Below are 16,203 nucleotides of genomic sequence, written 5' to 3'. Positions count from 1 at the left end.
CATTTTCTCTTTGCCTTAGTTTTCCTGTCTGCAATATGGGTGTGTTTGTATCTACTGACCTATGGAGGCAAGGGGAGGTCCAATTATTTTAAATGACTAAAGTGCCATATCAGTTTAATAACTATTGTTTAATAACATTAATAATAGTGGAATTTAGAAATTACCAAGTAAGAGAAAAACGCTTCTGGAATAAATATGCTTCACTCTAATATGTTCCCCTGTGGTGAGCTTCCCTTCTATTTAAACCTTTTAATCGTGAACACAGAGTTCAGCAAATCAAACTGGTTTTTTTTTTCAATACACGTTGGCAGTGAGGTATTGTAATATAAAATTGGAACTTGGTTATTAACGACAAAGCCACTAGTCAACATAACTCTCTTTTGGAGGCAGAGCTGGAAAAGACCATGAAGGGGAGTTTAAAAAAGCAGGTCACAGTAAGCCAAACCTCAGTATTTGGAAGAACTCACTGAAAGACGTGAAAGAATTTGTGTGGGCCTAGGAAAATAGAGTGTAAATCCATTAGCTCTGCAGGTGAGCATTTCAAGGGTACTAATCTCCAGCTGCACAAAAGGCATTTAGAGCATAACCAACCATGGGCCAGATTCAAAAGACCCAGCTTTCTCCCGCGCAGACTGATTTGGTAGCAGCATTGCAGCTTCCATGTGAGCCTGGCGTGTTCAGCCTGGACTAATATCTCTGAGTGGACTCAGAGCCTTTTTCTTTTTTTCTGATTAGGAAAACACAACCCTTGGTAGGGGTATTTTGTTCTTTGTTGCCTGAAAGGTCACTCAAGTGTGATGCTACAGAGAGCTCCTGGCAGGCGAAGCACACGTGGAATGGAATGAGACTGATTAGCTAAATCACTGCAGATGCTTCCCGTCCTAACCTTGTTCAGCAAATAACATTTTCTTGGGGTCTTAGGGTCCTACTTTCCATGCTTCCCTCTTAGTTGTATCAGAGCCAGATCTTCAATCTTCTATACGTGGTTACACATTTTACATATGCTAAAAAACGAAACTGGAAAGCAATGACCACAATGGTGTAAGAATGAAATATTTCTTTAGTTAGACAACATTTGAGTAACCACTTTAAGCTGTTGGTTTTAAAAACTTAAAAAACTAAAAAGTGAAGTATCAGTTTCCATTTGAGAAACTGTTTTGTCTTTTTGCTCTTGTCTCTTTCTGCCAATTCTCTGTGAGGCTGGTACCTTAGGTGAAATTTGAAGAAACACATGCTGGTTTTCTGCTGAGACCGGGGTCTTGCTATTGAATCATGTTCTAGTAATCTGCTGCCGTCGCTGGTACACCACAGGGAAGCCGCGAAGTAGTGTCAAGATCCAGGGCTTGGGAGTCAGAAAGCCTGGGCTCAGGAATGCTTTCTCGTCTTACTAACATCAAACCCACAGGCAGGTCGCAGTTGCTCTGAGCCTTAATTTCTTCCTCTGTGAAGTGGGGGTAAAAAACAATTCCAACTCCACAGAGTTATATGTGTGTAATACTTAGATGTGTGTATTTTATGGACTCGCTGTAGATTTCATCTCTTTTAGCAAGGGATTTATCTAAAGAGAGTGATTCGAATTATGCTTTAAAATGCATATTTAGGTTCTTTACTGAGAGAATGAGAACTTTCAGGCCAGGAGAGCAGGTGGAGATAAGGTACAACGAAGGGAACCTGATATTCGAAGGTCCTGGAATTTTGTGTGGAACGACGGAAGCGTGGAAGTCATCAGCAGAAGCTGAGGAGAGCGAGGTGGGTTTAAGGAAACCCTTCAGGTGCCCACTCAGTTAACTGTGGCCTGACAAGCAGCAGGAATGGCCTGTGTGACATGAGGTAGGAAAAAGGGAAGATCTTTTGTGTTTTTAAAAAACTCCACTGAACTGAGTTTCCATATTTCAAATGTTTTTGGAAATCACTTTGTATATTATCTGACAGGCTGGGGAGAGGCTCGGCCTGGCCTGGTTTGTGGTCAACGAGGCTTTGGCCCAGAGGCAGGGAAAAGGAACTAGCCGATGGGGTGGGCGAAGGTGAAGACGCCGAGAGCCCACGGCCGGGCTCAGCAGAGGGGTGAGGCCAACGCTCGGCGGAAGGGTTCTCTGGACAGGAAAAGCTTAACGCGCCTCTCAGGTTGGGGCAGGGTTTCAAGACGACAAAAGGGTACTTGCCAGCATAGAAAAATGTTGAGGGTCTGAGGGAAAAAGGGAAGGCGTTTATGTTTGATGGCTTTGGTTTTCTCAGGTTTGGCTCCTGTGCTTAAGGAACCTGGAAGGATTTGGAACAGGCCCTGTGGTGAATACGGCCCACGGTCCGTGGGAGAGAGCGAAAGCCTCGCTGAGCAGGAGCGGGCCTCCGCTGGGCCTGGGCGCTCTCTCCCGCCGTGTGCGGCAGCCCAGGACTGGGAGAGGACAACTGCACCTGAGCCGTGTCAGGCAAGGCTGTTGAAACTCCAGGCATGAGGGAGGAGACCGCAAGGAAGGAAACCAAGGGTGCGCGGGAGAGCGTCACTGCCGCTGCGGACCCGGAGCCGCATGATGAGTAGAAGGAGAAACGACGTTCCCAGTGGAGGGGAGCTCCTAAACAAAGGCGAAGAAACACGCCTCCAGGAGGCAGGCAGGAGAACACGGAGGGAGGAAAACGGGCGTTTACAGTCAGGCGGAGAACTTCAGAACCGGCGATTTTAGAGCAGCCTTCTTCCTCCGTAACGAAGGCGACCCAATCAGCCCCCTTGATGAAGGGAACCAAGCGGCCGGTGGGGTGAGCGGCGGCAGAGCTGAGAAGGTCAAGCAGTGGTAAAGCTGGAGACGGGAAATGGTGCATCCAGGTATCTTTAATACTTTCAACAGATGTGGGGGTGCGTGCAGAATATGATGAAATGACTAAGCAGAAGTGACTTTAAAGGTGCCATGCCATTTGGCTGGATGAGAGTCACCATAGATTCATCTCTATTTCGTGCTCCCCTGTTAGAACGGCTTTCAATTACAGGTGACATGCCTTTCAGTTGAAATTGGAGAGCACAGTTATTACAAGCTAAAGGCGAGCTGGTGAGACGTGATAGGGCATATCTTCTCTGCTGGCATCCAGGATATATCTAGAGTGCACAGCCCATGGAAATGCGGTGGTTTTAATTAGGGTGTGGGCATATCAATGTATATATATTAAGGAAAATAAAAAATCAAGCATGTATGCTAAAATCACCCAATAGAGAACTATTCCTCCCCTTGTAATTTTTGCTAACATGATCTTCGCATCGTTTTGCAGCCTCCAGAAAGGACTGAACTTAAATGAATCATCTTTATAGAAGGACAATAGCGGTTTGAAGTAAGAGAATGTGCAGGGGTTACTCTAACATCTTGACTGATATTTGGGAAAGTTGGAACTAGATTTGCTATATGGGGTTCATTAAAAACATGTAAGATTATTATTGTGTGGATTACGGTATCCATTTGGTTAATATGGATGGAAAAACTAGTTGTCTTTAAAAAAGACACTTATTTTTGTTAAATTCTACATCTCCCTCTGATTTAGCCTTTAGGTTTCAGTGGAAACGTCATTCCTTCAGTGAAGAATCTCCTGGTCTTCTTAACTGGATGAGGCACACCTGGGGTGCATTCCCACCGCCCCCTCTAGTCTCCTTGTCTGAACGTCATCACACTTTGGTGTGTTTCCTTGTGTGAACTGTGTGCTGGACTGTAAGCATCAGGAAGGCACACAGTGTCTTCTGCATCCCTAGTGACTAACACACAGGCTGCTCAACAAATACGTGTTGGAAGAATCTATCTCGAGTCTCACAGTGAAATGATGTGGGACATAGACCTGGCACCAGGAGACTTAAGTTCTGCTCCCAGCACTGCCTCCAAATGATTGACTTGGAGCAAGTCAATTTCAGTGTTCCTTTCCTCAGCTGTAGAATTAGAAGATTAAAGCAGGTAATTGCTAATATTGTTCATCGCTCTGCGATCTGCACAATTCCGTATTTGTGGGATTGGTTTACATACCGATAATAGCAGTCAAATATTTAGAATGAACAAATCTGCAAAGGCATAATGAATGGAAAAAATTAGTGTGAAGGAGTTGTTTCCCCTCTGGCTGTTACTACTATTATACAGTGGCTTCCCTAAGCAAGTTTCCAGGGAGCTGAACTGCTGAATAGAGTATAGGAACCTGCGACATGAGACCTGACAATTCCCAAATGGAAAACAGAGTGATGAAAAAGGTGGGACCTGGGAGAGGAGAATAGGATTGACAGGTTTGGAGCCAACAGCAATACTGTTGCCCCCCATTCAATTTCCTGCCGAGACGAAGGTGTATGGATGAGTGACTATGTGCGTCATTTTGCCTCTCTGCTCTTGGGAATTCCTTTAACATCAGCTTCATTAGTTACAAAGGCAGCAATCCATATCCAATTTTCTTTTTGTGTCAGGGTTGTTCATGTATAAACTAGCCTCCTTTGTTGGAAACCTTTGCAATTAATCCCATAAACAAACAGACAAAAAATGCAAATCTTGCACTGCCCTAGCCAACCCCACTGACTCTGAGGCCGGACCACCATCTATTATACACAAAAATGAATTGAAATTTCCACTTTGGGTCTAACCTAATTTTCCAGCGATAATAGGATTCCCAGAAGCACTCGTCGCCTCTTGATAGTAACATCCTCATTTCCTTTCCTGGTAAATGTTTTAAATAAGATTTTAGCACCAAAGGAAATTAACCTTTAAATTAATTGTAATTATAAAATGCCATCACTGATTTTTGTCTTCAGCCTAATTACTTTCTATTATTTAAACAAACCTTACCTCCTGTGAGCTTTAAGTTTGTTTCTCCTTCCCTCCCTGCCACAGTGCCAGCCCATCCTCACGGAGGCCTCCCTGATGCTCTGCGACTGGAACGGCCTCATTTAAATGTCACACAGGATTGAGGGCTCGCCCTACGCTGCCTATTTACAAGGCATTCTTTCGGCGCTCTGTGTTAGGCTGCTCTGCTCAGATGTTTTCGTTCCGCCTACCTGGTGGCCATCCTTAGAGATGCAGTGATTTGCAGTCCTCCTGCTGTTAAGGAGATAACTAAGCCTGGCCTTCTGTTTCTATTAGATGCCATTTCCACCACGACAGCACAACTGGTTGTAATGAAGTTGGCAATGGCCAGCGTCATTTATCAAAAGACTAAGTTTGAATATACAGTCCTCTGTCTCAGCACGGCTCAGCTGTGGAGGGTGTTTCGAGTTGTTTCCTGTGCCGGCTCTTTGTCTTGTTCTCATTTGTTCTTTCAAGGTAGGACTAAGGGATCCCAGCAGCTTGACTTTGTGAGCATGCACATAGGCACTAAAGGCATCCGACTTTTTCTGCAACTTAGCTGCTTTCCATTATCGACAGGGGCCCAGGGAGAGATGGTGAGGAAACGCGTGCAGGACACCCAATGCCAGTGGACTAGGTGCTTCAGAACTGGAGGAAGCAGAATAATCAAAATGGAAGAGGTTTCTTTGAATCATTTCTGTAAATGTCACCACTTCTCCCTTTCACGTGATCCGGCTTTCTTTTCCACTGAGGCTGATTAAAACAACTTGGATATTATTCATCTACTGGATCATTTCAGTCTTCTGCATAACACACCCTCTTCACGACACCCCAGTTAAAGGTCTTCCTTTGCTAGTCTTAGTACTGTTACTTCAACATTGATTCTTCAGAAACAGGGTCCTGATTGTTTCAAATCAGCAAAGGATAGAGAATGAATCAATTTCCTTCCCTGGTATTTTTAATTTTGGAACACTGGATTTATTTAAAGACAATCATTTATTTTTAAAGATGATAATCACGTATGCACATGAGTAGGGGTGTGTGTGTGTGTGTGTGTGTGTGTGTGTGTGTGTATGTGTGTGTGTGTGTGTGTGTGAGTGAATGTATGTGATAAGCAGTAGAGTATAATGGACGAGACATAAAGAGAGAAGGGAGAAAATACGTTGTGATTGTTAAAGAAGCAGACTCAACTCAGACCTGAATGTCCAGTTTTAAAAATAAAGGGCATATGTTTTCTCTTTAGTGACCACAAGAGGGAGCAATTTAACAGGAGGCTGAAAAAGAGACCAGCACTAATTTTGGGAGACTTACTGTAAAAATTATATCTCACTGTTAGGAAATGCTACTGTCACCAATAGAAACTCACACGTGACTGACAGGAGGCACACAAATAGGCAGGCATTGGTTTCAGGGGTTGATCGTCTCTTCTGCCTTTTATTTCTACATATGACAGCATATCTTGTTTTCTCCATTTGTTTAAAAAATGACAAAAGGTGCTTTAGTCTAATTGGTTATTCATTTACTTAGAATAAACTGGGGTCTAAGAAAATGTCACATTTCCTTAGCAGTTTCCATGTAGTCCAGGAAATGGCTGTGAAGAGCTGATTTGTTGATTCATTTACTTCCCAGATACTTACTGAGTCCTACTCCAGGCTGGGGATGCTAAATGCTGAGGATACAGCAATGGTCATGACCGGTGTGGTCCCCAATGGCATCCCCTGACACTCTGCTCTCCTGAGGGAGTCACTATGTGCTGTGTTATGTTAGAAGTTCACCGGTAAGCTCAGTGACCTTGGGCAAGTCATCAAATCTCTATGAATCTTTAAAATTCAACTGTTGAAATAGAGTGGTAGGCAGTAGTCTTCCATCCTTTCTCAACTCTGCAGTATTCTTAGTTCAAAAGAAATCTTAAGCAGAATCAAACGTTGTAAAATAAAATAAACACAGAGCTCCTGTGCTTCTGGGGTCTGGGGCAGGAGCAAGGGGACACCTTCTATGTTGGTCCCACCATGATGCTGCAGAGCATTAGCTAGAGATGAGCAGCATCTGAAGTCTGGGGCTCCAGACTCTAATAATACGTGATTCTGTCCAGAGATGGAGAATAAGAAATGGCAAATTTTGGTTTTGTGGGAGGCAGGCAGATATGGACACAATCATTTCAGTCAGTCACCTTCAGAAAAAAGCAAATGTTATATAAAGAAAACAATAATATACTGTTCTTTCATTTGCTTGAGGAGGAGACTTGAAAACTGACATAGACACATCATTCTCATAACTCTGCTTGTCAACCTCGCGCTTAAGAACTTGGCACCTTTTCTGAACTGCTAATTGCCCGCCCCTTAGGTTATGTTTGAAGAGTGATTTATAAATAACAAGAAAGCAAGCTCAGGTCACCGAAAAGAATGTTTAGTATGGCTCTAACAACCAGATAGAAAAAAGAGAGAGAAAGAAAGCAAGCAAGCTAGGGAGGAAGGACAGAAGGAAGTGGGGAAGGAAGGAAGACCAGGAGACATATACCCAAATGTTAACTGAGAACCAGAATTCAAAATTGTGAAATCATTCTATTTTTCTTTTCTGTTTGTTTATCTGTATTTTCTACACATTCTGCAGTAAACTTACATTCCTTTATAAATAGAAAGAACCAAATACTTTTTAATGGCTGAGTACTCCTCCTTGCCCACCTCCACCCTTCCCCATAGGTGGGAGAGAGTGGCCATGTGCTCAAAGAATCGCATCAAAACTCAATGATCCTGTTAAACTGGAAAAATGATCAAAACATACAGAATGGAGTTCAATACACAGAAGTGTGGGCCAGCAGGCTTTAGAAGAAAAATCAAACAAAAATAACAGAAAATTATTAGCCTCAGAGAAGTGAATAATTTCCTCCAGTTTGCTTTTCAAATGAAAGGTTCTGTAAATTGATTACGACTTTTATCCCAAGGCCAGTTTATTTTGGAGAATTCAGGACATGTTTTTATGCATTCGCACTTGGTTGGTGGGTTCATGCATGTGTGCATCTACAAGTTTAAACATCTAGAATTAATTTTTCAATATTTTCTTCCAAAATAAGTCCCCTTAAGATATTTTTTAAATGGCATTCTGCATATTTTCCCGGGATATTTGAATATTTAATAACATTTGCAAACACATTGGATCTGTTTTAGAAAAGACAGTGACTGCTTAGAAAAATGGATCCATTTTCTCAAGGACTGATGTTTAGTTTTAGTTTAACTGCTAAGGCAAAGGTTTATAAGAAAACATAGTAAAAATTGAGACATCATATGATGGCTTTTGTTCCTATGATGGATTAGCCATATTTTCCACAGCTGCACATCTTCCTTTTAATTGTCACATGTAACAGCACTAATGAAGCAGAAGGATAGGTTCTTAGTTCTATCTCTGTAAGCGGAGGTTGGATTCTGGTGCAGAATTGCTGAGGATTAAGGGAGAAGAGAGCTACACACCAGATGATAAATCCTGGAACATTTGATTTCCTTCACAGAATATCGTCCGAAAGAGCAAGCAGAGGGGAACAGAGAAAACTGGAGGGCATAAGGAGAACTCAGCGTCGCTGGCGACAGATGATACAGGGGAGAGCCCGACCACAGAGACAGCTCCGCCAGGCGTGCCCGCTCTCCTGGAGGAAGCCTTTTCCCCTAAGACATATCGCTGCCTTTTCATGCACAAATACAGAAAAGTATGTTGTGAGGGTTGCCCCATTCAAATAAAGTTCAAGTATCAAGGCACACCCTCTGGAGCACGTCCCAGCTTTTTTTCTGGTGTGGAGCCTCTCATCTGAAGGCAGATCACCCCAGCCCACAACAGGAGATGCTGACCAGAACGCCTGCCTCTTGGCAGGGAGCCTGGATCCGGGAGGTGGGTCTTATTACAGATTGGAGCTTCTTACCCCCAGGCGTTTGATGGGCCAGTGAGCTGAAGCTAGCCCCACTCTGTTCCCCTTAGGTATTTTCAAATAGCCAGGAGCCCCATGGGGTGTGTGTGTGTGTGTGTGTGTGTGTGTGTGTGTGTGTGTGTCTACAGATATGGGATGTTATGGACTGAATTGTGTCCCCTTCCAAATTTATGTCTTCAAGACCCAACTCCTCATGTGATTGTATTTGGAGATGGGGCCTTTAAAGATGGAATTAAGGTTAAAGAGGACATAAAAGTGGGACCCTAATTCAGTAGGACTGATGTCCTTAGAAGAAGAGGAAGAGGCCCAAGGGCACTCACAGACAGAGAAAAAAGGGCAAAGTGAGAACTCAGCCTTCTACAAGCCAGAGAGAGAGGTTTCAGAAGAAGCCAAACCTGCCGACACCTTGATCTTGGACTTCCAGCCCCCAGAGCTGTGAGAAGATACACATGTATGGTGTAAACTACCCACTCTATGACATGCTGTCATTGCAGCCCTAGGCGACCGATACAAGGGAGCAGGAGGGCCCACATCTTCCTGGTTGAGATCTCTGGTCGAAGGGTGGATGTCACCCCCCGGGAGGCACAGCAGAGGGCAGTGGTGCCCTGTGACTGTGCACAGCCGGCCTCTGGTCAGCCTGGGGCTCCGGCTTAGTTAAAGGAAGGGTCAGAACCGTAAACTCCAAGGTCCAGGCTTTTCATTGGGAAAATAACAACTTTGCTTTGAAGTGTCTGTATAAATATCAATCAAACTGGCCTCTAGAAAAGTAAATGAGATACTATTTAAAAGGAGAAATCAGGGGAAGAAATCAGGCATTTGATGTGCCTGACGTCTAACTCCCTCTAGTTCAATGCTGATTTATGGTTATTTTGTGGAGTCTAAGTTTGAGAGTTCGCTCATGGAGCCTGGACCCTCGCCTTAGCTGTCAGGAGGCTTGAGCCCCTAAGGCTTTCTGGCCACACTTGCCAGCGAGCCTGAGATAATGCAGCTGAGCACAGAGCTGGTCTGTTTCCTACTGACGTCAAGGATACTTCAGTCTTCCAAGAGCCACGATTAGGACCTTATCTCCACAGTCCATTCTCAGCACAGTTATGGAACCCAAACTATCCTCTGTTCCTCGCGAGGCTCTTAGGAATGGAAACTTAACTAATATGGCGAGTGGGGAGCTGGTCCCTCCTCCTGCACTGTACCCTCATTAGGATGCTTCACTGCAAATCCGTAGCAGATAAGGATAGTCCCACAGAGGCTCCTTTCCCTGTTTGTATATTCATTAAACTTTTCTCATATTTCAGGGTTTCCTTTCTGAGAACCTCTGTGTGTGTGTGTGTGTGTGTGTGTGTGTGTGTGTGTGTGTGTGTTTTACTTTCATCAAACCAGAACACCTTTAAAGGATCAAAATAATTTTCTTTATAATTACCAAATATTAGATAGAAATTGCAACCTTTTTTTACTCTTGAGCGTTGGAAGTCATATGTTCCACAAGGTCTGGAGGTGAACATACAGGCAAGTGATTAAAATAATGATAAAAAAGGGTAAATGTGAATCTAAAACATTTCACTGAACAAATATTCATAAATGTCTGTGTGTGACCACACACAGTGACCACAAGTAAACGAACCTAACTGGACAGAACCAGCCCAAACGAGCATCTCCTCCGGGCTATGTAGTAGTCTACTTGACTCATAAGAAAAATAAGAAAGTAGCTCATACCTCACCCACTAAGCAAAATGACAAGAATTAGAAAAATTATCTGTGAAACGTCTGCTTGTATTTTATATTAATAAAGGCAGATAAGGGGTTGTGGTCAAAATACATATAAAGACATAAGCATTATTTTTTCGAGTTTTTTGGAACATTGTTTATAAGATGCTTGAAAGGTAAACCTGATCTTCAAAAAGCTATTTGTGAGTTCATATTCCCTTGGACTTACATGGCTTTGACCAACATTTGACCTAGGGCAGAATTTCCTAAAATGAGTTCCCTGGAAGTCTAATTCTCTGGAATACTCAGATTTCTTATGAAAAAAGGTTTGATGTTCAAATGTTTGTGATATTAAGCATACTTTTAATTTCTGTAAAATGCCTTAACAGCTACAAAATGACCACTGGCTGCTCCCAAGTGAACCCTGGCTCACTGAAAAGCCCCAAACCTTATTCTCTGACAGTCACAGTGAAAAAGAATTTCATGGGGACCGCTTTCAAACTTAGCCAATCCTAAACGCGCCAGCCTGCCTCGCCTGTTCCTGTCCCTGGGAACCACAGTAAAAGTACTTGCCCAGAGTTCTGCTCTCTCTCTCTGCCTCGTGACCCACCTGGTGCTTCCCTTGAGTGGCCCGGTGTGGCACGCTGTGTTCTCCCCAGGGAACCGTGAGTATAGTAAAACCCTTTCTGGTTTCTCTCTTCCATCTGCTTCTGGCCTCACTATCTCTCACCCAATGTAATATGGTTAAAACAAAGTGTAGATTAGGACAAATTGGACATACTTCTTTATTGAAATACTCTCAGAAATGTTAATATGTAAACGTGCATTCTAAATGTTCAGTGTCAAACTTACTCGGCTTTGGAATTTTTTTTTTTTTTTTTTTTTTTTTGAGCAGTATATTTTACAGACTAGCATTTCTGGGATCCCCTTAGGGAGGCACTAGTCTGGAGAGATACCGATTATCTGTCTAGGCGACTTGACGTGTCAGTATTTTCTGATGATAAAAATGCAGACATCATTGTGAAATAAAATCAAACATTATAGTTTAGGGAAAGCTCAACTCCCACGTGAAATTTAACCTATAGACTCATCAAGGACCTGGCACAATGACGCTGAATGGTAATATCTGAGTAAACTCACATAGTTTGTGGAGTCCATACATTTTAAAATTCATGTATCTTTTATGCTTCCTAATCTTTGAATAAAACTTTTGGGGATAGGACAGGTGGCTACTTAGTGTCTTCTCATGCATCTTCATTAAACACCTCAAACTCAGTCTCCCCAAGCTGAACCAGCTGTTGCATCTCCATTCTACTTTCCCCAAGTGACATTTCCATCTGCCCATTCACTCATATCAGAAACCCAGAAATCCATCCATCCCTTCCTTGTCCTTTACAGAGTACCCACCCATGGCCCATTAGCCACTACTGTTTTTACGTTTAATAACGCATCTATCCTCTCCATCTCCAGCACTGGTCCTAGTCCAGACCCTCATCCTCTCATAGCACAGTCCTCCTCATGGTGTCCCGATCGCTCTCCCTTTCCCTAATCTTGCCCCTCCCATCCAAATCTGTCCTTCGTACTGATACCATTGTGTTTTTTTCTAAAGTGCATTTCTGATTATGTTATTCTCTTTCTGTTAACTACCTGCCAATTGATTTGCCGTCATGCTCTACAAAATAACCTCCAAACTCTTTACTCTGTCGTAATCTTTTTTCTATGATCTCATCTGTGCTTGCTTGCAGTCTTCTCTGGGCACAAACCTCTAGCACAGAGAATAATTCAGTCACATTAACCTGGCTGCCCAGCCCCCAACACGGCAAGCTGTGATACGTCGTGGCGTTTGTTACCTCTGGCCTGGGATTCCCTTGCTCGCACATCAGCTATCCAACAAATACCTCCTCATCTTTCAAGACCAAGCTCAAGAGCCTCTTTGTCAACGAAACCTGTCCTGATTCCTTTCTTACCCCCAACATTATACATTCTACAGGGTTTTATTATACTTCTTTGTTCACATTTTCCCCTACAAAATGGTTAATTCCTAGAGGTAAGACTGCATATTACTCATCTTCAAATATCCAGAGTCTGACATGGCACCTGATACACTGAGGAGTGTTTACGAATGCTTATTTGTAAAGGACTATCATTTCCTTTTGCACACAACATAATACAAATTATACACTATATGTTCCTGACTTTACACCACGTGTGAGGATGGCTGAGAGGCTGCTTCCTCTAAACGAATCACAGGGTACTGCCTCCTCCTTTCCAGTATGACTGGAAAGTAAAGAAGAAACACATATTTCTCTTTGGATATTTTCCTCAAATCATCCTATAACAGAGCAGTGGATTCTCATCTTTCCCTCACTGTCTCAAAATCCCAATCATTATGAATATTTTTGGCAACCAAGAAAAATGATCTCCGACCCTGACTTTTCCTCAGAGGAAATACAGCTGCATGGGCAAGTTCCCAGAGAGCACAGAAGTACTGTTGCCTGACCTCCTGTTTCAGATCCTTAAGGGGCAAGGAAAGAGTGAAACCTCCTACCTGCCATTTTTTAAGAAGAGCAGAGGACAAGGGACTCACCCAGAGGCTTGTGGGAAGGCACTGCTGTCTAAACTCTGGATCAAGCAACGGCACTGACTGCTGAGAATCTGACATAAAGGTCCAGCCATTTGTATCAAATTGTAAGAACAAAAAGGAAATATGAACATTTGGTTTTATGAAGACTAATTTCTTGAATTAATCTGAAGTCGGTTCTTGTGAGAGTTTTAGGAACTATCGTGAATTGTCAATTGTTGGGATTTGTAGTCCTGGGTGAGACTGATTCGTGACCTATATGCTGGATACTTTTATGAAAAACACTTTAGCCTGGTGAGCACAAAGGGCTTAGTCCCTGTTCTAATGATGTGTTAGGGGATGTGGTCTGAGAGGTAGCAAGGCTAGGTAGGAGGCAGTAAAGAAGATGCTCTGAACTTGAAAGAAACAGAATAGAGCTTTAATACTTACAGCTGTCCTCTTCTTCAGTTATACATTTCACAACATAACAGGCGTAGATGAACCCTGCCAGCTGAAACAAAACAAAGATGCTTTAGACACGAGGCAAAGGCAACACGACTGGAACTCACTGGGGAGTGACTTTTTGAAGGCGGGCAGTCTGTGACTAGATTCAGTGTTCCAAAATGGTTCATCAGGCTGGATCTGGACTCCAGTGTGGATTCTTGATTCATGTAATGTCTACCTGCCTTACACATGAATACAGTGCTCTGTTTTCCTCCGCTCTGCTTTTATGTGTAAGATTTGTTAATTGCCAGGCAATCTATAACGAATTATTTTAGGTCTTGAGAAAAAAAAGAAATACGGCCATTCATTAATGGATTAACATTTCTATTTGTGCCAATCAACTTCTAATTCTCTTTTCATTATCCCAGAACCTAAGATTCAAAAATTGGACTCCTGCTGACTATCAGAAAGAAATGGTTTGAGAGAAAAATATTAAGAGGATTCCATGGAATGTTGCATGAACACTTTGGAAGTAAGGGAAACTCTTATTTAGACCAGTAACAAGAAGCGGGACATGCCAAGTATGATTAAGATGACATGACATGTTACAGAGGAGCAACGGGCCAGGCACCTTCCCGGGTGAGGAGCCTCACAGTGCACGGGACTGGGACTGCACACATCACATCGTCTTTCTGAAACATGCAACAGGGAGGTCCCTGTGCTCAGGGAAGCCTTTGCTCACTGAAATCAGGACCTGGGAAGGAGCACGCAAAGCCCTTTGACATCTACCCCTCAGATGGTGTGGTTTTGTATCCCTCATGTACTGTAATTATTTAGTCATATTAATGAGCACTGGTGGAGGGAGCAAACTAATATAATTTCCTGATATGTAGAAAACATTTTTTCCCCAGAATAATCTAGTTTGGGGGAATCCTTCAAGGTATGTCCTCAGGACAGTGATGAAAATTATTCACGATGATATTTCAGACAGGCATTGATCTAAGTATTAACCCTTCATGATAATATTTGGCAGTGAGGAAGAGAATCTTAGGAAAAAGGCTACAATTTTCAACCAGGAAGCTAAGGCACAGGGCAAAAAAATTGCTGTTGTGATAAGCCTAAGAATTGTTTTCCATGAGCTGACAGAGAGCAGTCTTTCTGGAAGATGTGAATGGGACATTTTAAGTCAGAGCATAAACTGATAGGTCTTTAATCAGCAGAACTCTTTGGCGACAAAGAGAGGTCCAGGGAAAAGGAACTTTAGAAAGTCTCTGACTTGGATTTAAGAAAGAAGCATGCTCTGGCAGGCGCTAGCTCTCTGCCAAAGAGAGCTGGCACGTGGCAAAACCGTGGTTTTCCTGGCACAGAAGCAGTGACCCTGCTTGAGAGAGAAATGGATGAGGAAGAAGACCTGTGCAACCTTTCTTCATGGGCTTTTGTTTTCAGATTCCGGATGAGAGAGACTGGGGACCCCCTCCCTCCCATCCGCCAAGTGTAGTATCTGAACCATTACACAAATAATAGACAGATAGAGTACGTACTATTGATGCTACAATAGCCCTTAGGTTTTTAAAAAAATATATTAGAAAAGTCATCAAGTGAGCATTTTTCTCTTAGAATTATATGTTGTATTGGCAATAAAATTGTGATAATAAAAACTATTTTCTTATATAATAGAATCTCCAGGGTCACTATTTTTATGGGACGTGTTTTTACAGTACAGGGTACTATGTGTATGTCTCCTATGTGGCTCTAGCAAAGGTTTTGATTTGACCAAAAAAATCATACCGTGATTTGGGCATTTTCATGAGTAATGGAAAAATAGATGATGTTAACACTTTTTAATCCTTTATCTACCAGGGCCCATGAAAATGCTCTAATCACCTAGTGACCCCGGTCCCGTGGGTACTCTGCTGTGGGTACTGGATCTGATTGGCTAGGTAAAGAGGCTATGGGTTTGATTAAATCCCCTGGGTTCTGCATTTATCTCTTCCTCCACATGAAGTCCTTACCACTGTGGTTAAGTGCCATCGATTTATCCGTAATCTCTTCTTTTCAGTTTAAAATACTTACTCCTTGAATTATCTACAAAGCAACTTTTCTCCTAATCACAAACTTTCCTGTTGATTTTCACTCATCACTTAACTACTTTGAAATGAAAATCTAGGTAAATAACAAATTTACCTAGGTTGATAAATTCTGAGATTCAGGTCCAATGGGTTTAAACTTCTCATTAAAGTGTCACTAGAATCTACATTATTAACTGCACTCCTCTCCCAGAATGCAGCCAAGGTACTGTATTCTGCTTACCAGTGATCTTTTAATTGTATTCGGTGGCATTCTCTAACTATCAGGGGAGCTGCTTTGATATAAAAGTAAATCCTGCTGCATTTCATTACAAAAGCTTGCTGATTAAGAGAACTTCAGCTTTTAAATTGTTCACCTCTAAATACAAATGGAAATTGGTTTCCCCCCAATTAATCAAGATTCATAAACCCCTGTTATGTTTCAATTTTCCTACAACAAGTAAATTTCTAATTTAATTTTTTATTCCCTTACAGCAATTTATAAATTTACCTACGGAAAAGTGGTTTCAAATATAGCTCTGAATACTTTCTATGATGTGCAACTCTGCTAACTGCTACCCAGGCTACAAAGATGAATCAACCCAGGGTTTCTCAACCTCTGCACCACTGACATTTTGGGGTTGAGTAATTTTTTGTGGGCTCTGTGGTGCATTATAGCATATTTAACTACCAACATCCTACAATTAAGAAAATTGGTAACTGAGATAA

At 42.4% G+C, this 16,203-nt stretch overlaps 1 protein-coding gene across 5 annotated transcripts in view; it reads right to left on the bottom strand.

The window, feature by feature from the left end:
* Positions 1 to 16,203, bottom strand: part of NKAIN2 (sodium/potassium transporting ATPase interacting 2) — an 854,966-nt gene that overhangs the window by 13,524 nt on the left and 825,239 nt on the right. For all 5 annotated transcript variants that reach the window (XM_032484812.1, XM_014563367.2, XM_032484810.1 and 2 more), the window contains one exon: positions 13,415 to 13,475. In XM_032484812.1, the coding sequence (XP_032340703.1) occupies positions 13,415 to 13,475 (61 nt within the window). The remainder of the gene's footprint in view (positions 1 to 13,414; positions 13,476 to 16,203) is intronic.

The sequence above is a fragment of the Camelus ferus genome, chromosome 8 (genome assembly GCF_009834535.1).
Source record: "Camelus ferus isolate YT-003-E chromosome 8, BCGSAC_Cfer_1.0, whole genome shotgun sequence".
Lineage (NCBI taxonomy): Eukaryota > Metazoa > Chordata > Mammalia > Artiodactyla > Camelidae > Camelus > Camelus ferus.
This window is presented reverse-complemented; position numbering and strand designations above follow the sequence as displayed.